The sequence below is a fragment of the Helicoverpa armigera genome, chromosome 6 (genome assembly GCF_030705265.1).
Source record: "Helicoverpa armigera isolate CAAS_96S chromosome 6, ASM3070526v1, whole genome shotgun sequence".
Lineage (NCBI taxonomy): Eukaryota > Metazoa > Arthropoda > Insecta > Lepidoptera > Noctuidae > Helicoverpa > Helicoverpa armigera.
The window spans coordinates 5,997,220-6,023,545 of record NC_087125.1 but is presented as its reverse complement, the minus strand read 5'-3'; the positions used below and the strand labels follow the sequence as shown (position 1 = coordinate 6,023,545).

Here is a 26,326-nt window from a genome sequence, read left to right as displayed (position 1 = left end):
TGATCATGGAAAACCTGAGAAATCGATGGAAACTCTCGATAATTGTAGACATAGGTAGGTACATCTCGTAAAACTCGGTAGGTATTCAGGTGTAGGTGTGTCTGTTGAAACTACAAAACAGTGAATCTTTGGAGCTGGTCAAAATCAATCTTAAAATCTTGAAATTACAATAATCTTGAAATAATCGCTCTAGAACTCTCTAAATTAGAGGTACCTAACTTTTGACCGTCTTCAGATTGCATTTTCCTAGGCAGGCTACTTATCTACCTACATACCTACATATGTACCTACCTACCTATGGTCTTCCATATTTGTCTTTAAATAAAAAAATAGCAGGCGTCATTAGCCTATCATTGCAAGTTTGATGAAATCACTCTGTGCATATCACGAAAAGAGAATCTCTTCATGTATAAGTAGTACAGAATTTAATTCGTAAATATAATATAACGACAAGTGTAAGAGGCAATTTATGCTAACCTAGGTTAAGTATCTACGGATTGAACTTTTGGCACGCACCAGCCGCAGATCACTAACTGACCTACTAACGAAGGTATCCCTGGCAAGCCTTAACAAATAAATGTACCTACGGAGATTTCAATGTGTACTTAATAGGATTTGGATCAATTTGTAAGACTGGAGAATATCGCACCGCCGCATCGGCAGGTACGATATCCTTTTGGTGCGTAGGTACATTGTAGAGTCAGCTGTAGCAATTTATCTGGGGCAAGTAATCTAAAAAGCAGTATTGTAAGTTGTTGTGGCGACGGTGTGGCGGAGGCAGCGGTGGCGGCGACAGCGGGCTGCGCTGCGTACAGTACGCAGTGCGCAGGGCGGGCGGGGCGCGGCGGGCGGGCGGCCGCCGTGCCGCGGGCGCGCAGTGCTCCTCGCGCAGGACCGGAGTGGTGTTCACTCGGCGGCGCGCCACGGCGCGACATGCCCAGCTGATGTTTATTTATACCGCGAGCTCGGTGGAGGGTGCGCGCGGGAGGCCCTCCCCTCCGCGGCACCACGGTTTCGCGTGATGCAGCCGAGCGAGCTAGCCGACGCCGCGCACGCCGCTAGCGGAAACCCCCCGCAGCGTGGCCTCAACGGTGGTCGTTTCGACTTTGACGATGGTGGTACATATTGTGGTGGATGGGAAGACGGCAAGGCCCACGGCCACGGTGTGTGTACTGGACCCAAAGCGCAGGGAGCTTACGCCGGCTCCTGGCACTTCGGCTTTGAAGTTTCCGGTGTCTACACCTGGCCCAGGTGAGATAGTGACTTCGCCCGGGCCTCGCACACGCCCGAGCGCAAATCCGCGTCCGAAGCCGCTCCAAAAATAGGCTGCTATTAATAATTGAGTTCGGTGTTTCGCTAGAAAACGCGTGTAACGGCGGTGAAAGTGCCTCATGGCCCAATCTCAGCGAAAATATTCATATCGATCGGTGGACGCTGATAACAACACGTGATAACAGTATCATAATCATAGTTAAGTCCTGGTGTCGATTGACTTGTCATTGTTGGAGACAGATCCATTAAACATTCTATGAATTGGACACTAGCAACGCGTTTTCATAAACTTTGATTGGAGCATTTAGCACAATTGAAAGACGACATTGATGGCAAGCAAAGCGTTACCTACTTTTACATATTATAACCTGAAGGTGATGTTTTGGCAAATCCTAAATCTATAAAGGTAAAATCAAAACATACTAACATTTTCAGGTTTTTTGACATCACGATATGCAAGTCTTATCTTGTGAGAAATTGTTGCCACAAAATTATTTTCTGTCATGGGGATGGGTGTGTATAGGGAATAGGAACTACAATTTATAAGAATAAACGCATAGAATAGGTACTCAAATAAATACAATCCATATAATAACAAGTCTGTAGGTACATAAGTATGTCTAAGATTATATATGTATTTAACCCGTCGACCTAATTCACATTTAACTTTAGTTCGCCATTTACGACTTTACACTTTTATTCGAACTATAACTTATGGTCTTGTAATACGGATGGAATATTTTACCATTTTAATATTTTTATATAATGGCTTTCAAGGGAAAGAGGTATTGAGAAACTGTTGGGGAGGTATGTACTATGTAGATATACCCCAAATCATAATGTTACTGTAAGACTAATTAATTAAACTAATTGATCTCGAATTCTCCTACGATATTGAATATTTAATATCTAACTACATTATAAAGTAAATGAATACACGTCGTTGTATTAACTGATCATGTTTCAAGATCATCAAGCGGTCTCAGTAACTAGAACACAGAGATGTTCGTAGAAAATGTGTCTCAGCACAACAAATAGCTGTTGAATATTACAATAATGATCGATACTGAATATAGGTGTAAGCTTACACATGAAATATGAAGCAAAGAAAATAAGAATAGGACAGAGGTATCCTTTTTCGTCGGTGCAATGACCCAATGAAAGTTCGCATTGGTATAAGTTTACTCTGATATAACCGGAAGGTCTGGCACCGACTTCGCATTTTATTCTGTCTCGTGTTATACATCGTATATCATTTTATAAAGAACTATTCAATATTTAACTACTCTGTTCTGCTACGTATGTACTGTTCCAATTCCTACGCTATGGAGTTCTCCAATCTTACCATGGAAATATTTTGATCTACGTATGTGTACCTAAATTACTCAGATATTATTGTAGTTAGGCTATTTGAACACTCAGTTGAATGGTACGAAGAAGGAAAAACAAACAGTAGGAACGAAACAAGAACGAGCTTCCCAAATCCTCGTTTTCTTTCAGCTCATCGACTTAAAGCGCTATGCTTATTCAATTAGCGTATTAGCTTAACTGTCCGTACCTACATCCCTCTGTCACCTGGCTGTATCTCATGACCCATGATAGTTTGATAGTTGAAGTTTTGAAAGAAGCTTCTCTGTTGTGTTAGTACTGAAAATTAGACTAGAATAAATATTTTAGGGAGCCCCCGTAGAACAAACGTGATGTTTTTGCTCGATACTGATAACGGCAACAGGTAAAGGGTTGAAAAATTCCCAATATATTGGGTACATTATTCACTTTAAAACTTAGTAAGAATAGTTTATTTAATTCAATAAGTTTCCAATGGTAGAACGTCACCAGAAAAAGAAGAGGATTCTCAATATGGGTCAAAGGTTCATTACACCTCCAATTTACGCCAGGATTTTTATAACACTATCCAGAATGGTAAATTTTCTTCAAGCCAAATCAATTTCGTCTTTCTCAAACAAAATTGGAGCTACATATAGGTGATAGTTAAGGGTAACTAACAACACAATTTTCACGTGGACCTTGCAAAAAGTATTAGCAATTCAATCAGTAAATATGTCTAATTAGAAGTTGGATAACACATAATTTTGTGTTAATTGAATCCCCTATACCCATAAGAAAATTAAAATGTATATGCTGGTTATATCCGTAGATCATTCAACCATTAACATACATTTAAAAATACTCATCGAAACCTATTTAGGATTGCTTTATGTAAACCAGAATGAAGGAACTTCTGTTCCAGTATAAATTAATCTTTATCTTACTTCAACAGGGCATGAATGATCATTAATGAATGTAAAGACTTAGGTCACAGTGACTAATGCGCTTTGCACTCAAATTACATTTTATTCGGAATCGGCTGAGGTTAACACATGCCTATGTAGGTACAAGTATTTCCGATCTGTTACTCATTGTTCTGACCGATATAAGTATAATTATAAATGACTAATTCGTAGCTGTACACTTTTGATTTACGATATTTTATTATTAACTTTGAACTTTAGGTCGGAACCTACACGATGATCGCACTAAACTATTTTCTTCTGCTAGTCATCAATTATTTTAATTTTGGATTTCATTAAGAAGTTTGAGTTCTATTACTCTGCTCTATGTTACCTTTATACTATGATGTTACTTACCAGAGCAATAAATTCAAATAATGTTTAAAAAAATTGGGATCCAGTAGGACATCAATCGTGAAATATTTTACTTAAAAAATAATAATTTAAGGATATCTCTTTCAGGGTAGGTATTACAAATTACGGTTGAAGCCGTATTCAAATTCTTCGATCCAATTGCATCAGAGTGTCTTTATATAATTTCAACGTCGAAAAGTCCTAAAATCATAACCAGTTTTTAACAAACTGGTAATCATCAGTCGAGCGATACTCAGTCTCCCTCGGGAAGACAGACTATAGACACTGCATAAGATAAGCCTGAAGGGTGACAAACAACCCCCGAGTTATTGTTTTCGCTTAATAGAAATCTGGAACAAAAAGCCATCACTCAGGCGCCTGGATCACAGAGACAATGCGTAACGAGAAAAATACCATTAGAACTTAGGTAGGATAGGTCTAGCTTCTAGCAAATACTCTTTTCAGAATCTTTACCATACATGGTAGAGATATATAGTTAGCATAATAGTTTATTTACCTAGTTTTTCTGCAGAAATAAGGAACTCTATACGTTTTATAAAAATGAAATAAATAATTATCATATTTGACAAATCAATGGTCTAATATAGCTGAATGATTAAATTGTGCACACTTGTTCAGCTTTATTCAGCCTACTTTAGTTCCGTCCGCCGAAGTATCCGTTCCTTCAGATGAAGGAGTCTCCTACCTCCGTTCTCCATACAAAATTGGCCTGTGGACACAATAATCCGAAAAGAGCTGAATAAGTGTGTTATCCTTCCTTAACACGGAACGGTCACGGTGACGACTGATATTATGTTTCTTCTGTGATGGTAGATTGTCAAATAATATTTTTACGAATACAAATATTGCAGCCAGCTGGTTAAATTAGCGTTGATAATGACTTTAATCAAGTTATATCAGAAACTAGACTTAACACCTACAAACTTGAGCAGCCCCCTTGGCAGAAGGGTCCTTGTAGGGTGTAGACATCCGCCAGGAACGGATTTTCCGTAACTCGACCCCTATGGGGGGGTTAAGCGGGTTTTAGAAGTTTGTATGAGAGTCCTATATTTCTGAAGGCAGGGGCTTGTAAAACGTATTCTGTGCAGAAGGTGCGGAGGTGGAATACAATCATCGAATCAACCTGAACCTCTGCTGGGTTAAGAACAGAATGTTAGTATTTAATATAAAGAATAGAACCCTAAATATTATTTTTAAAATGTTAACTGGGAGATTTCTGATTTATTAAATAATCCAATTTACACTAGAAATGGAAGATAAATGTTATTATGAGTTCTTTTCTCTCCTTGGTCTTGTGGAGAGGAGAGCTAAATACTTTATACTGATTTTTGGATTTCTCTATCACTGGCGTTGACAGCAATATGAATTAACGTTGTATTAGCCTTCTGAGTGTTGTTGTTCACGCAATCTCGACGTGGATCTATTTACCGTCTTACTAATAAAAAAGGCACACGACAGCTCTTATATATATGTCGTAGCCATATCGTAGAATTGACCACTTCATGAAAAGCCTGAGCATTTCATGAAATGGTTGCGTTTCATGAAATGTTCATGTTAATTTGACCAGATCGTTAAATCGGCAACATTTCTCGATTTTGTCATCCACGTCTGGCCGTATGGTATAATTGGGTATCCATAAAATATTTAATATAAATCCACAATATTTTTACCCATTGGAGTTAATTTCATAAAATCTGGTAGTTGTGAAATTTTTCACAGCTCAAAATTGTCAGGAGACAAAAAAACTTAGGTTTTTTTCATAACTTCAATTGCAAATATTAAGAGTAAGAACTTGTTCATTGTCCTTGTCCGACATACATAATAATTTAAATAAAATAGGAACTTTAGTAACATTTTAAGATTCTAAAATAGAACACACGTAATCTAAAATGACGTAACCTGTAGGTTCACTGCCTCGTTGGTCTAGCTGTCGCAAGCGCAGCTGTCGAGCACGAGGTCTCGGGTTTGATTCCCGGGTCGTGCCGAAATCGCTTTGTGGGACTTTCACGAAACAGCCCGCAGCCTGGAAGTTGGAATTTGTGCATCGGAGAGCACGTAAATGTCGGTCCTGCGCCTGATCTCGCTCCGGTCGTGTTGGATTGCCGTCCCATCGGACTATGGAAGTGAAGGGATAGTGAGTGCACCTGTGTCCGTGTGTCACCTCGCAAATTCTTGTGCACTGTAATATGTCCTGCGCAGTTGGCTAATCTTAAGAGATCATGAGAACAGCCGCCGTAGCCGATAATTGGCTAAGATAAGAGGACATTATTGTTGCATACTATGTTGCAGACTATAGGGGTAGATGAGTTTCCCCCACTTTACCTAGGTCTGCGTTCAGCTGGCTCAGCTTCAACTGGGATGCGTTCTGAGAGCGGTGGGTTCTTGTATCTGGTGGATGTTACACTCGCTACTACTCGCAAGAGGTTTCGCTGGTAAATAATTCCATGGGGTTTGGAGTAAGCAAATTAAACAGCAAAGGATGTTCCTGTCATATATATTATTATTATTAACACAATAATAGTCAATAAATAGCTCAATGGGTTTCTTTGGGATATAAACCTATTCTTAATGTATTGAATCATTTTTAGTCGTCAACCTTGTCCATCAGTTTTATGAACTTCCTTTAATATTTCAAAATACTTCTCCATCGGAATTACACGGATAGTAAGATCGTCAACGCATTTTTTCTTAAATATAATATATTCCTCATCTGCAGTTTCCATAACGTCATATTTTGACAGTCAGTAATAGTCCATGGACTTCTTTGGCGTGGTCACCCTACTGCTCTTGATTTGTTTTATAACCTTATAATTAAAAAAACGTTGTTATAATTCACCAACGTAGAATTATTTTATATTATTATTATTTTCGTCGTACACTCTTTTGTCACTTTCTTCCTCATACGAATTATTCAATTTTTCGACGAATTCTATATCTATGGAATTTTCAATGCAGTCAACGGCCGCCATCTTCAAACGTAAATAAAGCGCTGGCAGCGCCCCTAGGGGCAATTTACATAACTATTTTACGATGTGATCAAATAATTTTGATCATTTCATGAAGAAGCCGAGCTTTCAGTTGCACATATCGAGAAACGATTTCTCATCATTGATTTGCCCAAGTCACATCATGATGTGGCCAATAGACAGTGAGACATTTCATGAAACGCGACCATTTCATGAAATGGTCGAGTCATTTCATGAAGTGGTCAAGTCTACGATAAGGCCACCACATATACATACCTATCTGAAAAATAAAAGAGACCACTTGAGAACTGCGGAGTGATCGCGACAGACCTCTTAATAAAGGTGAGGGTTGAGCTAGGTTTGGAGAAATGAGAGAGGTGATGTTGAAATAAGATAGAGCACACCAATTATTATGAGGGTAACTAAGATTTTTTACAATGAATTTTGTCATTTTGTATGAAAACATGCAAAATCCTAATCTGGGCCTATAAATCATTTAATTTTAAATGATGTAGATTGGTTGTCATTTAAAAACAAAGTGTAACATCTTAGACTTCCGACGTTCAAAAATGTTCTGCTAAACCTTACATACAGATCTCAGTTATTTTGTTGAAGTAATATCTAGAAATTCAAAATAAATGGCTAACATATTGTATAGTTGATGATGTTGACATCTTATTTATAAATTAACACACTGTGCAGGAAACATTTCCAGGAAAAGCTAGTATGATTACAGCATACTAAATAGTTTCGGTAGTCACATGCGAGGAATTCTAGTATTTGGGATAGGAGAACTTAATTAAATTAATTGGAATGCTCTTAAAGTCGGGCACTAAGGTTTTCTGTTAGAGCATCTTCAGTTATATCCCGAGTTTGGAACTCTGCCCAATAAATGGTCTTGCGAGCCGTTGCTTTTTTTCACATTGTGAGTCAGTAAATGTACCTTCCATAAAATATTGAACTAGGTAGAGGAAGCAATAGATGTCTACCTTGCCGTCACTTCTAAGATTTCGGAAAACAGTGAACGATTTTCCTACAATTTTCTTTCATCTTTGTGTGTAGCTAGCACGCGATGACGTCATACAAATCAAACGATAAACTATGTTTTATTGGCCCAATCGCTGGTTCATTGTTCAATTCAGTAGTTTACAACGTAAAATATGTGTCTATACACACATACATCAAGCGTGAGTAATTCAGTACATATTGCTACGTCAATGAAATAACGTACCGAGATTTGAGCTCAAGAAAACATTTTAAACATCACGGTGTGAGGAAAACATACAAATAAAATTAACATTGTATTAAGTTTGGGTAGTGAATTTGGTTATTTATGTTATTATCAAGATTGTCTAGATTTTCCCCGGAACGTAAACTTAGGAACCCACATATTAAAAATTAGGTACATATTTCAAAATTGATGAGACATGATGAACAATGAACATTTTATAGCACAGTATCTTTCAGTCGTAGACGATCACATACGTGTAGGTATGTCTAAATCGAATTATGAAATTATATCTGTTACTATTTTAAAGGTACTCCTTCAGTTGTAGGTATACCAATACTATTTTTTTGTGCATATTCCAGTTTAACCAGTGTCTATACGATATATTAAACCTTATTTATTTCGTAGAAATGATAAAATACTCAATTGTTAAAAACTATTGAATTATTTTAATTAATGATGCGTTGTTACTGAATTACGCCTTTTATTTGTTGCTCAATGTAATACCATAAAAGTTATTTTCTCAACTCTTGCCTCAATATTGCGAAATGTAAGTAAACAAAAGGCTCCGAACAAAACATTGGCCTTATTCAAATCGCCCTCTTACGTAAGTCTTTCTTATTCATATTAAACATTCAGGTTAATCATTTTCCCTTTCGATACACCTTGAAAAGTCCCGAAGTTACACAAAAAGTGATGAAATTAAAACGTTGTGTTGGAAAAAAAGGATTTTTCTACCTTAAGATTCACAAATAATTAATATTAATAAGGCCAATTTGGTGCTGCCAGATCAAATATTGGGCTATACATATATTTCCAGTAACCTAGAATCGTACTCTGTGGCACAAAATATATAGGAAAACAATTTTTCAATTTTCATTTTTTTGCAGTTATTAGAACCGAACCGATCGATTTAAGGGAATAACAGTTTTTCGACTGCAAAGCGAAGTTGGTCTTTCCTTCAGTATCATTGATATTTTCGTTTTTTTTTACCCTTGAATGCCTCAAACCTAGTTTAAGCATAATTTGAACTTATAAGTGTACCTCAATATAGTTTCAGCAGAAATAATTTTAACCAAAGAGTCAAGATACATTCGTTTCAGAGAATTCTGGTCGCGGAAAACTAGGACATGTGAGCAATTAATTTACATAACGCTATGAATATGAACGCCATATGAAGAACTCAGAGGAAGCTTAAAGTAGAGTGGAATCACGAGATACAGATTAACGAGAAATATACCTAAGCTATGTATAAGATGCATGAGTTACAATTTTATTCTTTGTTTGCCTTTGTCAGAAGAAACTGGGCCGATTTGAAAAACTCTTATAATGTTGGATAATCAAGTTGTTAAGGATCGCTATTCTTTTTTGAGGCGTGGAATATGTAAGTCTCACGGAGTCTAACCGAAACTAGTAATAAGTTATGTTTAATATTAGGGGTTAAAGTATGAAATTGCCGTTTTATTCTAGTAGGTTTTTGAATTGCCATAGAGTCTTCATGGTTTGAGGTTTTCGAATGGAACTTTTTTCACGTGGTTTCTGTGATGTTCTTCTTTTAAAAAATGTGAAACATTTGATTATCGATGTTCAATTGTTTTTGTTATTCAACTTAAACAAGAAAGATGGATACTGCGAAAATTTGAGTAATTTTTGAATATGAGTTCCGACGCGGGATTGAACGGCAGAAACAGCCCGCAATATCAATGCTGCATTTGAAGAGGTGTCTGCTAAAGAACGCGCCGTGCGATTTTGGATTAAACGCTTTCGTGGTGGAAACTTCGACTTGAAGAACGAGCCATGAGAAAGACCGCCTGACAGGTGATTAACGAGAAATTAAGAGAGACGGTGAACGCCGATCCTAGTCAAACTACCCAGATACCCAGCCGAACACCGAATAATGTTGAAAAAATTAGCAGTAAAACAGCCACGACTCATGAATCGACCTTCACCGCTATTGCTCCATGACAACGCGAGGCCTCATACAGCAAAATAAACCGTTTTAACTCTTCAGGAACTGCAGTTGGAAACTATTCGTCTTCCTCCATATTCGCCAGACCTTGCTCTAACGGACGACCATTTTTTTTGTGATTTGGACAATTATCTACGTCACAAGAAGTTTCTTCCCAGGAGGCAGAACAAAATTCTTTCACACTGTTTGTGCAGTCTAGATCCTCAGAGTTCTATCGTAAAGGCATAAATGACCTTCTTATTAGATGACCGCAATGTATAGATAATAATGGCAACTATTTTGATTAAATAAGTTTGTTAAAAATTAAAAAAAAATACAATTTAGGTTTTCAGTACAAATCGGCAATTTCATACTTTAACCCCTATTATTATTAAAATATTTAATATCTCGTTCGCTAATTGCAACATCTTTTTAAACTAGGAAATCCATAAATCCATAAATCATTGCCAAAATAAATGGATTCTGTTTAATATTTCTTCGAATCATATCATCATCAATAATAGAGTTAGTCACACATCTCCGAGATGATTGTTCTCATAGTCCATCTCTTCTAAAGATACCAAATGAATTCCTTATTCGAATGTTAAAATGGCCTATTAGTTTAACTAGTAGAAAGGCGTCAGGAGTGGTAGGTAATAGTCGTGGCCAATTTGAATAATAAATGTAAGCATTTCAACATCTATGCAATGAAAATTTTAAACAACTTTTCATTAATTCATGACATGAGTTATGAAAGTACGTGGGTAATGAAAATTCTAAGTAATAACTTTATTTTGCAATTTTTCGAACACTAACGAGGCAACGTGGAGCAGTCACGAAGCCTGAATAAGCGTTCTTATTTATTATGCTTATGTAAATATAAGTATTTAAACAAGAGTGCTTTGAATTTTTAATGAACAAATGGCCACCACAAACAAATAAAAGTCCCGGTGGTCCAATAGGAAAGTATTTTCACAGCAATAAGACATTTTCTGGTCGTAATATGACCACTTATCCTAAAAGCTTCTAGCTGTTCTCCGCGGCACAGTCAAAAGTTACTGCTTGATATATCAGTCATCTATCTTTGAAAATCCGGTCAAATTAAGCCCGGCCATTTTATGTTGGTAAAATAATGGGATATTAAACTTCATGAAGGTTATGCTGAATTTATTTTTGGATTTTTTAAAAAGAATAATGCCAATTCGCAAAATTATAACGCACGTATACCTCGCGCAGCAAATCTTGGTAAGAGTATACAATATCTCCTTGTAAATATGCTCGTTCTTACTGTCTTTTGTATCAGTATTTAACAGGTTGTTAGTTTTGTCCCTGAAAGTCGATGAATATGCGGCACCTACATTAATTGTCATTTCACTTACCTTTAAGGCAATATTCCATCGTTGCGCAGCACTGTGGTGCTCACAAATGTTTATTCTGCTCTACCGACTCCAGCAAACAGTAACAATTTCGTGCAATTATTTCTAAAATGTTCGCTAAATTACAACCTTTTTGCGATCACATCAACGAACAAATGTGCCTGAACAATTTTGATGGACTCTCGCCATTACTGGCTATCACCTTCCTCGCAGTTAATTACGTAAAAATATTGCCTACTACACTCCTGTTTCATCCAATTGGCCAAATTACATTTGTATTTCATTACGTATAAAACACCGGTTATTATTTTATATGGGCCTTTGTGGCAAAGTAGAGTCATTTAGATTTGGTGGGGTATGTAAGATATAAATATGCTAAATTAGTAATTGAGTATGTAATTCATCACCATCAGCAATGGAATGTCCAGAGATGATAACAGACTTTCCCCGTTGATTTGCAACGGGAAAGCCTTTGTTCCTAATTATCGCAATTGGCACTATATGTTTTTAGTTTATACTTTATACCTACACAAGTAAATAATAATGTAATCCTTTTCTGAAACAAATGTTTATTAAATAATCGCCAAATACTAAAATATCATCAGGATCTTGCCTTGCACGTGCCACTCTACAAACAATGTTATTATATACGTAATCACCTGTATACGTAGTTTCTCATTTTCAGATATAATTTGCAAAAGAAAAGCCGCACATGCCTTTCCTGAAAATAACGGAAAGTTACTGACTCATAATTACTAATAACTTTTCTATGGAAGAGGTCAAGGATTAACTAGTTTCATGATGACCAAAGGTTATTACGTTTTTGATCCAAACTTGTTATTTTATTCGAACAAAGCTTTGCAAAATCCAACTACTGGCAGCGTATTTTAAAGAATAATTCGGGTGGAGCTGTGTACTCATTTTAATTAAGTAGGTACTACGTATTCGTAGCCGTGCTCTGCATAAATAACAAACGCATGCTAATAAGCTCCGCGAAGCTACGTAGATTTGCGCCGCAAAGCTAACACTGTTTACTAATTTTACTTTCAGTTGCCTGACCTGTAATGCCCTCGTACTTTATGATATGTATTTCTCACTCTGACACTGAAGTACGTGGGCTGATACAATCGATATCTGAGTAGTTGTCGAACTGTCACATTTTGTTCTATGTATGGGGACCCGAGCAGTTCATCCATAATTTTAGGCATATTCATCTTATAGTTTTCCATAAAATATTGGCTGCGTGCTCTATAGTTAAAGCTGCGATTAGAAATTTTCACAGGTTTAGCGACCGGCCCTCGTTTGTGAGCTCAAGGTCAATTCTCTTTACAGTGAAGTCTGTTGGTTTTACTTGTAATATTCAGTTACGTTACCGCAGAACGTACGTGTAGCGTGCGATATAAATAGAGGTTAGGCTCGAGTTGTTCCGACCGTACTCATGTGCATAACAGACCAATCCATTATCTTACCGCAACTAATAAAAACTAAAAGGAATTTCAGAACCACTGACACGTGTCGATGGTGCTGCAATGTTGTAATCGACTATGTTTAGCTAAGAAACACACGAATAAGTCAATGATTCTTAGTCTCTGGTCAAATAATTGCTACCAACTTTTAATTCTATAAAAAAATAGCTTTGGCAGCCAGATCGGTTTGTCTTTCACCGGGAAAAGATTTGTTCTATTGTTAGTATTTGACAACGGCGAGGACGACTCATTGGACGATACTAGGTAAATGTGTTTCTCTCACCGGCTGACCTCACAGAGTGTTGCTCGCCGACCCGCACCGATATTACAGTTTATCCGTAGAAGTACTACAACCATACCTATTTCTGTTTCGAAGCTGTATAGCCGTGTTTCGGTTTAGAGGATGAGTCAGTGACATCAGATACATAAGCTCATGCAGATATGCCACGCCTAGCTTCTAGAAAGCCGCACAAGGTATTTTGCCAACATTAAACATAACTAACTAATGCATCATGTAATGGTATGTTACGCCTGTACTTTTAAATGTGTTCAGAACCAAGCGACTAAAGTTTCTAGCTGGTAAAGTACTGGTACGGCCTACGCAGGGACTATGAAAAAGCGAAAATATAAGGCACTAATGTCCACTATCCATATTAGAAGTCATCTAAAAAGTATAAAATATCAAACATTCCTTATATTCTAACTTCCATCCAGTTAATTGGAAAAACATGTAGCCAGGCTACGAGCATTGTGCTACGCCAAGTCTACGAATTTTGACCTCTACTACGTAATATTGCGCAACTTGGCTACGCAGTGTCTACGCGTCATGTTAACGCTACGATGTATTTTGTTATTATTTTTCTAGACGACTACATCACTTATAAATAACTGAAGTTTAATTAACTAGAGACAATTACGATTAATTTATTGCATTATTATTAATTAATTTACCGAATTGAACACGACATCTCTGACTGAAGTTATTGCAGTGATACGTATAATGTAATTTTTATTAATCGACGACATGATTACGACTGCATTTTTATTATATAAACGTGGCAACTATTTATCACAATAGTTTTTAATTAAAGTCATTTTAAAGATAAATTTATTAACCGAGCAATTATAATTTGAATCATAAAGAATTCGAAATTAAATTCCTGCAGCAAAGGTTACAAACACGACAGAAATAAATGAGGTCAGTTTTACATTGAAAGAATACCAGTGAACTGAATCAGAATCGTTATAGTCTGTAGGTACTAGCTGTTCTCCCGCGGATTCACTTGCGTCCCGTGGGAACTACTGCTCGTACCCGGATCAAATGTAGCCTATGTTACGTTGGGATAATGTAGCTTCCCAACAGTTAGGTTCCGGTTTAGAAGTTTTGGAGCCTTTAGAGTACAAACAAAAAGTGTTTTCTCCTTATTATATTAGAGGAAGTATAGATGAGCTCTCCATAATTACGATAAAATTGTGGTAATTAATTGCAGCACTACATTTTCACAACATTAATAAGACTTCTTTGGTTAGTGGCACAGTGCTATTGGTTCGTAAGGACTATAAAGCTCGATTCCTAGTATTATAATGCTATATTAAAGTTAATTTCAACATTATGTATTAATTACGATGCGAAGTAGTTTGATGGTTTATCATGTGATGCCATAGAATGTCAAATATATTATGTAGAATTTAATAATCGGGATAATACGCTTAAAGATATTAAATCAAATTTTCTTAATACGTTTTTGGCATCCTTTATGATATTGTTATTAAAATTATAATTTTGACTTTACAGTGGCAGCTCATTCGAAGGTCAATGGCAGAATGGCAAGCGGCATGGACTGGGCGTGGAGACGCGCGACCGCTGGCTGTACCGCGGCGAGTGGACGCAGGGCTACAAGGGCCGGTACGGCGTGCGCCAGAGCACCATCAGCAACGCCAAGTACGAGGGCACCTGGGCCAATGGACTCCAAGACGGCTACGGCTCAGAAACCTACGCTGATGGCGGTCAGTATTCTCTCATTTCTTTCATTGCCAAACTATTGGAATTCAGACGAAAATACATTACGTTTACATGGCCATGGCATTCTTAGCTAGGTAGATCCGTCCGTTACTAAAGAATACATTATTGTTAATCTGATGATAGTATACAAAGCTATTGTTTTAATCCGAAAATAAACTCTTGAATCCGGGTTAGCCCGAGACGCCACTTGTTTAGTTACTTGTAATAAATTTATTTCATAACTATTTGTTGTGTACGTATTATAACGCGGTGTTCGCCTCATGACCCAGATTGTAGAAGCGTGAACTAGGAAGGAAGCCCTTTGGCTTGCGCAATGTTTGCAGTTGGAAAATAATATCAGTGTAAACAACACGCCCCATCTGAATTATAAATTGTTACTAAACTTACCTAGCAGTAAACTAGCCTGGAAGTATGCAGGTATGGCATTAAAATACACGCGATATAAGAAACGGAGTGTGAGAAGTTGTTCGTGGACTTATATGGTTTTGTTTCTTATTTAGAGATTCCAATTACGCATGCACCTATCAATATCCACATCACGTGTAACGCGCGTTCGTGTGTCGTTCATTCATTTTGTGCCAAGTGACAGATAATAATCACTATCAATTTGTGGCATAATTTAACCGCTGATGCAAGTCCAAAGTTGGGCTTAGTTAACGTTAACGAGTGTTGGATGTCGAGTGTGAAATAACGTCATATATTTTCTGACGGCATACCGTAACTCGTCCTCTGCATACGATTTGTCATTCATAAAATTAAAATGATGAACTCAGAGTTATGAAATAAGAATTTCTCATTAAACAATAATTACTCTTTTTCAATCTTAGAGCAGTGTTTTACGTCTGTTAACATTGCAAATGGTACGGTTTAAATTCTAAATGGAATTCACTACAAAAATACTAGTTCGTTATCCAGCATATAAAATATGTAGTTCTATAAACACATATACATCGGTCTGATGATACACTAACTTCAGTATTTCAGATGCGATGGAGTCCGGTTTTAACGATAACATTACTCATAGAGACATCTTGTACAGCTGTATTATAAATTACGCTCATGTTTATTTGAGTTTCCAACGACTCTATAAAATGTTCGTTTTCCAGTTAATCATTCGTATTGCAATGAAAGTTTTCAGTAGTTTTCTCGATGAATGATCGGAGTGGGGCGGCCCTGTGTTCTGCCGCCACGCACCGGCCCGCGGCCCTCGCCGTTTAAATATAGCACAGGCACGCCTGCCGCGCCGCCTCGGCACACAATCATGTCGACCACTCATTTAATACTAGGCACTACAAAAATTACCTATACAATCACACCCTAATTACGAACGCATTATTTTCTGATTATCAAAATAGCCGTCACAATGTTATTATGTGCCTTACCTGAAGACTGTGTTACCGATGGTCTCAAAGACGTGTAGGACAGCAAAAATGAAAATCTTGTATTCCAAATTTCTGATTTATTAAGCATTATGGAGAGGAGACTAAAGACTGTTCTTAAGACTAAAAATATACGTACTATTATACAAAACAGATACTTGGACAGGAAACACAATGTGACACAGTTTTACACCTTTAAGTGCGGAAAACGTGCGAGACATTACATTCATGAAATCCATTGACGTCATACGGTGCTTGAAGATTGACGATAGCAGGACTGACTATGAGAAATCAGTCGTGCCATAGTATAATACTTCATTCGTAGTCTCAAGTGAATGATACAAACTGAATTTATAAAAGTCAATTTCACATTCGTGACAGGGTCTGCTGGAGCATAATTCGTGCATGATAAAAATATTGTATGATTGGATTTGACATTTCTTGAGGGATCGGTCTGTTCGAGTACTACTGAATGTTATTGCCGGGATTCTTTAGCGTTCGATGCTCTCGTCGACACTGTTCCTGCGGAAAATTAATGATCAGCTTAAGTGCTACCATTGAGACATACGCATTCAACCCCCGTGCTGGTAGCTCACAGATCCGCTCTTTTCGATAGGCATTGAGCGCTTTAACTTGGCCTTTCAGACCTAATTAATATACTGCGCAGAATGGGGCGACTCCAATCGAGTAAAGTCCTGCCGTGTCTTTTTCTACCAATAGTAGTGATTTCCACTCAGCTTCTTGATCTTTTTGGAGTCAAGTTCATGTCGTTTGGGGCACTTTACAAGACGTGCGATACTATTACATCATTTGTGTCCACCTCGCTCGTTAAACCATCAGACCACTAGTATTACGACGATTCGTGTGGAATATGAGCGATTATCCATTTCTCTTCGCAAAGCTACTTATTACAAGAAGTAATAACCTATTCACGAGTTGTACAATTAACATATCACGTGCAGATAAGGTATACTTACATACGCAACTCCAAAGTATTTACCTACCACAAGGATTGTTAAAAGCATTTCTCTCAACTGTACGTTTGCTAGAGATAGATAGATTAGTAAAGTTCCCTCGTAATATTTAAAGACCTATCGAACTCTGCATGACGTCTTTACATCGCATTTGTTGTTCAACGCCAATGCCATTATTGGGCGATTACCGATATAATCGAGCGATGAGTATTCTCTTTATCTCATTTCAACTGGTTGGTAGCTAATGGCATTATGATAAAACCCTTGTCAGGCTTCTGTCGAGCTTAAGTGGTTTATCTATACGACATTAAAACCCGCTGAGGACATTTGGTACCTACTTATCGAGCATAATTTTATTCGGTCATAAAAATAATGCAATTAACAAATGTAATGATTGTTTGCATTTTGATCTTACGTTGTACATTTGAAATGACTTGTAGGTCGTGAACAATCAAAAAATATCTTATACCAAAAATAAATCTAAAATTGTACCCAGTCATTCGAGCAATAAATAAATAGAGTTATTGAATTCAATTAATTCTTTGACTTGTAGTACAGGATTGTCTGCTTTAATTGTCCTGAATGGTTTAGGTATATTCGTGTTACACATAAAATACATAAAATACTGTAGGTATATTATTTTTCATTCAGACATAATAAAGGACAATGTTTGACGTTTAATTAATTGAGTCTCTCATAGTTTTTTTTTAAGAAATTATCTTACAAGATTGATATGTTTGCGTTTTATTCATATTTAATATACATATTTTTTCTCATTTGATTTCAGGCACTTACCAGGGACAATGGATGCGCGGGCTGCGGCACGGCTACGGCGTTCGGACGTCGGCGCCGTTCGGGCTGGCGTCGCACTACCGAGGCGGTGCGCGCGGCCACCGCGGCTCCATGTCCTCACTCAACGAGGGCGGTGCCGACCCCTCAGAGCAGCGCACCACACGCATGGACGACGCCCGCGGCGGGTTCGTGCTCACCGTCCGATCCGACCAACCGTCGGGACGCCGCGGCTCGCTTGTCGGAAAACCCAAGGGACTACTCCATGTAAGTTCGTTCATCCTCATTTCAAGTAATTTAGTCTACTCATGTCAACGTCACGTCACTAGGCAAGCAGCCATAACGAAGAAGAGTGCTTTCGCGCTATATTAATGCTTGCCATCTGCTGTCATTAAGTCTCTTTATATGCTCTCTCACAAAATGCAGTATTGCCATTCATAAAACAACAAAGTAATAAAAAACTTCAGTGCTATTGTAGCGTAGGAAAGAAAGATGGCTGTATGCAACTAAAGCTATAACACTTATCGTACCTTGTTCTAGCTACCTACGCTACACCAACAAATCTAAAATTTTGATCTATAAACGAATATAGGTACGTAAAATCTTGGCAATTTCGTGAGAGGAGAGATGTTTTTATTAGTACGTATAAACAAAACCAAAATACAAAGGGAATATTTATAAGAAAGCTCAAAAATGTCCTTTTAAACTCCAGTAACTAAGACGACGTATAATGTTTTCAGAAATGGCGCAAACAGCGCAGCGTCGGCGACCTGGACGGCACCGGCACGGGCTCGGTCCACTCCGGGGGCTCGGGGGGCTCGGGCTCTTCGTGGGTCTCCTCGGTAGACAGCACCCACTCCGCTATGACCCATGCCTCTTTGCACACAAACTCAAACGCAAGTTTCGTTGTCGAGGTGGGACTTTACTTATTTGGTTTAAATCACAAATTTATCACCCACATAATCGTTCGCATGTTGATGCAATGTCATCTTAATGCCCTCCACCCCCGGGCCGATCCCTAGCTAGCATGGCTCCACACAAACAAAACGATGATCTTTACCAACCCATTAATAAATATTGCTCACATTACGAACGTGTAGATCAACTCCTAACTAAAATAAATATGTTGTCATCTTTGTGATACACTGTCTATAACCCTGAAACCTATAATATTTAATAACAAAATGACACACATCCTGAATGGAAATCTTTCACGAGTGTTAACAAAATACCTCGAATATTCACAAACTGTTCGGTCAAACAAAATGTTACATCGTGTGCGACGCCGAAAAAGCCTCTTATTAAAATGTCTGTCTTCAATGTCTATTTAATTTTACCTGTATTTGTGTTTTTATGAGGCGTAAAATATTTTGCATTTTGGTTTTGTTTAACCAATGTTATGTAAATAATGGCCTACACTTAACAAAAAAATATATTAAAATACTGCGTAGAAAAGAACATGAAGTCCCTCAAAGGGGCATGACTATTTTCTACAAAAATACATATTTAATAATGTGCAAAAAACCTTTTCCTTTGGCAGGATGAGCATTTGGATGCGAGTGTCACAGAAACATATATGGGCGAATGGAAAAACGATAAACGCACCGGCTTCGGTATCAGCGAACGCAGTGATGGCCTTCGGTACGAAGGAGAATGGTCAGCGAACAAAAAGTACGGCTATGGCGTTACCACGTTCCGAGACGGCACGAGGGAAGAAGGCAAATATAAAAATAACGTGCTTATAACGAGCCAGAAACGAAAACATTTATTCCTCATGAGATCAGCTAAATTTCGGGAGCGAGTTGATTCAGCAGTAAATGCGGCGCAACGTGCATCTAAAATAGCATTACAAAAGGCTGATATAGCTATCTCCAGGTTAGTACTACCTGTACTTATATCTGACTATCAAATAGAAATGTATTTAATTGTAATTAACGAGGCAGTAGTTGTACATTCGTTAGTTAAACATTGTTCCTTGTTGTTTTAGAACCGCCACGGCCAAAGGAAAGGCAGAACAAGCCGATGAAGCGGCAGACCAAGCAAAAGAAGACTGTGATATAGCGCAAGCTACTGCGAAGCAGTTCGCTCCAGATTTTAAGCACCCAGGCTTTGACAGAATAGGATTAAGAGAAAAATATAGACAAAAGGTTTACGATGCACAAGTTGCAGCAAACGTATCACAAGAATCTGAAAAGATCTTGGATGGAAAGAGCATTCCAAATCATATCCCTCCGATGCATTCACAGATTCCTCAAACAAATAGAGCACCTAATGCAGTATCCTCCAGGAGACCTTCGACACAATACCCCAAATCCGTGGATCCACGGCTCGCAAACAGTTCTAACTACAACACAGATAATAGAACTCTCGGTCCTCCGCACGATCCATACTATACTTCAAATCAAGATAACTGGAAATCTGCAAATACTACGCCTCAAATTTCACCTGACAGTCAAAAATCTTACTTACCCAATGACCAAACAAATCCATATGGACCTATGTCACAAGGCAGCCAACAACAGCAAGCTCCTCCGTACAGATACAATCAACAAAGTATGGACCAAAGTGCCCAGCAATATGTAACTCAAGATCGACGAATGTCCTCGACTAATAGACTCCAATCAAACCAGAGACCCCAACAGCAAGATTGGAATCCTCCTCAGGCTCCTCCCCGACGACAGAGTGTACTGGGTCAGCCTTCTTTTGACGCCCAGGGCAACGCATACGTTGATAGCGGATCTTCTGCATATGGACGAAATGAGTTACGGACTGGAACCGTACACTCCGAGGGCCCTCTCGACAGACAAGCAATGCCAAATCCACAAGCATATCGTCCGAACATCGATCCTCAAGCCTATAGACAACCACTTGATCAGCAAGGTTACGGCCAACCTCAAGATCAAATGTATCGGCAGATGTCCACCGACAATCAAGGGTACCGACAATCAGGCCCTACTGATCAGGGATATAGGCCCAGCGCTCCTACAGAACAAGATATTGTCAACGGGGCTCCCCGGCCAGCTGGACCACGTCCGTCCATTGATTACTTTGATCACTACAAAAGGCCACCAAGTCGAGATTCAAGCGTAGATCGGTACGGGCGACGGTCGCGTCAACCGTCTGTAGAAGCGGCTCCAAGTGGAGGCTCGCGCGCAGGATCCGTTGCGCCGCAGCCCGCGGTTCCTTCGCGACCAGCGTCCAGAGCGGCAACTCCTGCCGGCAACGGTCATCTAGCGTCCGGCCGCGGCTCGATATCTCGAGCGGGTTCGCGAGAACCTCAACCATTTGAGGACTCACTTTTGAGGAAACGGACTCTAGGGCAAGAAATTTCGCCGTCACCTTATCAGCCTAAACGTACCGAAAGTTTGTATGTGGCTCAAGCACCAGAACCACCACCACCTGCGCCCATGAGAGGCGGGGGAGGCGGCGGAGGCGGAGGAGGTCGTAAGGTAGGTTAATTAAAAATAAAGCAACCCAAAAACACTATGAAAATAAATATTAATTTACATACTTATGCATGAATATTCTACCTATGTATTGTATTTAATAAAATGAGATTCCCTCGCGGACGCTCAGGATTCTACTCGTAATATTTGAATCATTCGCTACGCTCGTGCATAGTCGTCAATGGGTGTGACCCGTTCGCTTCGTTCATATAAGAAATAAATATTCATTATTTAACAATAACTTTAAATTAATAGCAAGCAAGTATTGTTTTTGGCTCTGTTTAATTGACCATGGGTTTTGAATCGTTTATAATCCTTCTACAGACATCAGTCTCACCTAAGTTTTTCCCATAATGTTCGGACGAAAGCAAAAGTAACCCAGAGGGTAAAACTGAACCTTATTATTTATTCTTTATTGCACACACACTACATTTTGACACACTGAAAACAGAATAGATATTTTAGGGGACTCCCACACTAAAATGTCATTTTTTATAGATAATGGTATGGAACCCTTCGTGCGAGAGTCAGTCTTTCACTTGACCGGTTTTTATTTCGCCTAACTCATTACAACGAAGACTATATACTGCTCATTTTACTCGACAGTGTATTTTTGATAATACCCTTATTGGAAACAAATGGAAAGAACCACTTCAGTACTCAAAAATAACACAGCAAATAAGCTTTCCATGACTAAAACAATTTCCAAAATCACTTCGGTAGATCCAGACTACAAAACAGGTCAAGATTGGCATACCTTTCATTATTTTGGGGTAATTTTCACGAATAACTCTTATACTTAGCAATTTCTGAGTATTATAATTTTTTTAGTAGGTACCAGTGAACTGCCCGGACTCACTTACTAAAAGAAATTTTATTTTACTTTATTTATTAAAAGATAAATCGTACCGAGGGACAAACTTAAATAAATTAATTTTATAGTTTACGTTAGCAGATAGCCAAACCACTTAATGATCCTGGGTTTCTTTTTTCCTTTTATATAAACCTTGATAAACATATGAAAAGTAATATTATTCATTGCAATGTATATTTTTATTCCGACGCATGAAATTACTATTCAAAATGAAAGTATGTTAACATATACCATAATAAATTCGATTCGATACCGACCGGTTATCTGATAGTAGCATGCGGGTGCATACTTAAATTGATTTCACATTAATTTTTGAGTTCGTGATCGATCAAAATTGCGATAGACTAAATGTTTGCAGCGTGCAATAGTAAGAGAACGACCCATGTATCCAATGAATAGACCAGCACCCGGTAACACTATTTTTTAACACATTAGTTAATGCTTATTTGGAGTAACCTTTTAAATATTTTTTAACACTGTACCGCATACCAACCGTCCTAAAGGTTTAAGTAGCTCGTAATTCCCTCACGTGTATTTTTGGAACTTTAAGTGGTACTAATAGTTAATAGATAATACGCACAAAGTCTAATCGTTCCCCACATCCCCACTGCAAGGTCACGTAGGTTATTGTACGTTACTCGTGCTCCTAAATAACTAGGCGTTGATATACGGCTTAGCAAAATGGGAGATCGAAACATGTTGTATTTCATGTGAATCGTCTGTTTACAGATAAATTACGGCAAACATTGACGGAATTGAAAGTTTATTTAGATTTATTATCTATTTTAGTAGCTTAATAAAACATTGAGGCTAATCTATAACAATGACTGAAATGAACTTTTAAAATGAGCATAAAATGCGTGTGACAACGATGGATGTGCGAGTGGCATTGCAATAAGTTTAGTAATGACACGGCAGTAGGCGGGCGGGCGGGCGCGGCGGGGCTCAGCTCAGCGCTCAGCCCGTTCTATTTCTAAATTGAGACAGTCACTCGCTGCCGCTTTCCGTGTATCACCTCTTCGCTATATATAACTAAAATACATTAAATCTCAAAAAAATACTTTGCAAGTTATTCACTAGATTGATTTCCTCGCGAATAATTTTAAAGCAAATCAATGCGTTATATCATATCGGTACCACTGGACCTTCATATAAGTATAACATGATAAGAAGTCGTGTGCCGTGATTTGTACAATTACATAAAGTAGTGTTATTATTTAAAATGTGGTACCAAAGCGAAGAAGATGATGAAGAGGATCTTATGTGCTCCCCGGCGATCCTCGCCAGGCGAGCTTCCGAGAGCTGGATTAACGTACCTCCCGTGGAGGTAAATTTTCTCGTATAAAATTTCCACTGACGGACATTTTGGAGAAACTTACAATAACAACTTTCTGTAACAGTTAAAGACATTTAACAAGCTGTACGATTGTACTTTCATCATCCACAATGACATAATATTACATCAATATATACATACGCATACCTTTACCTGTACCTTTTGTTAGTCAAAGGTCAAAAGTGTACGATTCTACTTTATAGGTATTTATTACAGTAAAAGAGTTTATTTTAACAGAGTAGTACCTAACGAAAACGGATAGATAAATGTAGTACTTAATATTTTGGTTCGTCGTTCGTCCCGGAGCTAGCCCCGGCCCCGGCGTAAATCTAAACAAACATTTTACTTTATGCGTGCGGCTGCTGTACATCGTAAACTAAAATATTAGGTGTTTCATTGGCGATAGCTATATCTAGTTCCTACTCTATTTTAATAAGAACGAACATTTAAATAATTGACTCAACATTCTGTTTACTGCAAAATTACTAATTAAATTAAGGTTCAAAAAATATTTTACGGTAAGAGACAGCTTTGAAGCCTGAAATATTGTTTGAAAAGAATAAATGATCTGAAAATATCCTTCAATTTACGACGTGTTTTGATATACCTACATATGTTGTTAGATGCGGAGCACGCCGCAAACCCTTCAGCGTAAGAAGTCGTTGCCGGACGTGGCGGGGATGCCGCGCATGCCCGACGGCGGCGGCATGTCCCGCGAGGAGGTCTCGGCCCTCGGCTCGGCGCGGCGCGAGGAAGTGCGCCGCATGCACGAGGAGACCGAGAAACTGAGGGCCAACCCTCTGCTCTACTTAGTTAGTCCGCAAGTCAAGGTTAGACTCACTTTATACAAAAAGTTCTGTGACCCAAAATGTGGACCTTTCACAGCTACGCGTATGCTACGAAATGCCTACGGCGTAGGCCGTAGCCGGTCACAAAGTTATTGTAGCATTTTTAAATATTTTTTAACGTTCTACTGTGCATATTAAGATTGAATCTGTTGTGGTGTTTGCAGGACTGGTTCTCCCGGCAGCAGCTGGTGATCCTAGTGCTGTTCATCAACATCTCTCTGGGCATCATGTTCTTCAAGCTGCTCACGTAGCATCGGCGTGTGGCGCACGCGCGCCTTTTCTTCCCGATGCCGTTTACGACACTTTTGTAAATATTTGTAATTTTTGAACCAGAAATAGTCCAAATATTATTTGATGTGCTACAATGTTTAAAAATAACATTAATCTTTGTTCCTTTTTAATACGAGAGTTACATTTACACATCCAATGAAAACGTATTTATTTGTCAATAAGGACTTCAATTTGCTAGTGTACTTTTCTTTGACGTTGTGAAAGTGTGCAAAGAATGACGATACAAGAGTGAAAACATTATCCAAATATTTCGTCGAGCTAATAATTTCGACTTGTTTTGTGCGGGAGTGAATTGAACCTATTTTGTGTCCGGTAATCGGAAACTTCGAATGTAAGAAGCATGTTGTTCTATAAACCTGCATATTGTAGGTTTATTTACGCCTTCTAATATGAAGCTTAACGCCTTTAATGTAATTTCTACAACTGAGGTGTTGTTGAAAGCAGAGAGTTTACGAAGAATTCATGCAGGTCGCTTACATGTGGAAGGGAAACATATTTACAGAAACAACAATAGACAACGACTCCCTCGAGGAGTGGTTTGTACCACACACACCAGTGCACTCACCATGTTGTGTAACCACTGTCGAGTTGCCTCCGTGCAGTCATATGTAGCATCCTACTTCATCCAAATTGTAGAGATTGACCGAATTAGGTATCAGAAAACTTTTCCGCCATTGTAGTGAAGTTGGTTATGGGGACGTTATTTATTACTAAATGTTATTGTTGCTAAGTCAAAGTTTAAATAATCAATAAATTATATTTGTCAATTTTTAATAGTTTGTGCTGGTTATTAAGAGATTGAAATATTACGTACCCCGAGTGATAATAAAGGCACAAAATATGTTAGATATAGGTATCTACTTGTTTTGAAAGTGTATATAAGAAGTAATAATGATATTAATTAAAATTTTACAAATATTACACCAAGTACGCATACCTACCTGTAAGTAGATACGTTGTTATGCTTGCATTATGTACAAGACATAAAATTAAAATGCATGTGCATTATTTTCCTATTCTATTAAAATTGTAAAAATCTAGCGATGAATACTGAATTTTTATACAAGATTTAATCTTCATTTTATACCTATGAAGTCAATTCTCTCGTAATCGAATTGTTTATATGGTTAATACTATATAAATGGTATGTTAGATACTTTATTAATATTGGCATGGAAAGCGTGCGATTGAGACTGTTGATACGTATTATATACACCTACAACGAAACTTATTGAAAGCGCACATTCGTTGTAAGGTTATATATACAGTTGGTAAGACAATTTTCACAGTTTCATTATTATGTAAAGAATATAAGTTATGTCTCTAAGAATTTTAATTACTTGTATCGATTTTATCTACGTTTCAGAAATAAAATATTTTAACAAAACGAATATGTCATTTATTTTTATTATCAATATTCCTTCTTTTTTAACAATGTTGAAAC

At 38.0% G+C, this 26,326-nt stretch overlaps 1 protein-coding gene across 3 annotated transcripts; it reads left to right on the top strand.

Moving 5' to 3' along the window:
• The first annotated feature begins 822 nt into the window (after positions 1-822).
• On the top strand, positions 823-26,273 carry LOC110371885 (junctophilin-1). 3 transcript variants are annotated; one of them, XM_021328312.3, is made up of 8 exons: positions 823-1,251; positions 14,718-14,929; positions 18,086-18,354; positions 18,828-19,001; positions 19,628-19,962; positions 20,075-21,536; positions 24,367-24,573; positions 24,756-26,273. In XM_021328312.3, the coding sequence occupies exons 1-8, from the start codon at positions 1,022-1,024 to the stop codon at positions 24,840-24,842; spliced, it is 2,976 nt and encodes a 991-aa protein (XP_021183987.2). In that variant the 5' UTR covers positions 823-1,021; the 3' UTR covers positions 24,843-26,273. The 3 variants fall into 3 exon arrangements, with proteins under 3 accessions (XP_021183987.2, XP_021183986.2, XP_021183988.2); XM_021328311.3 differs by lacking the exon at positions 18,828-19,001; XM_021328313.3 differs by lacking the exons at positions 823-1,251; positions 14,718-14,929; positions 18,086-18,354; ... (1 more) ...; positions 19,628-19,962; positions 20,075-21,536 and adding an exon at positions 23,030-23,734.
• The last annotated feature ends 53 nt before the right edge of the window (positions 26,274-26,326 follow it).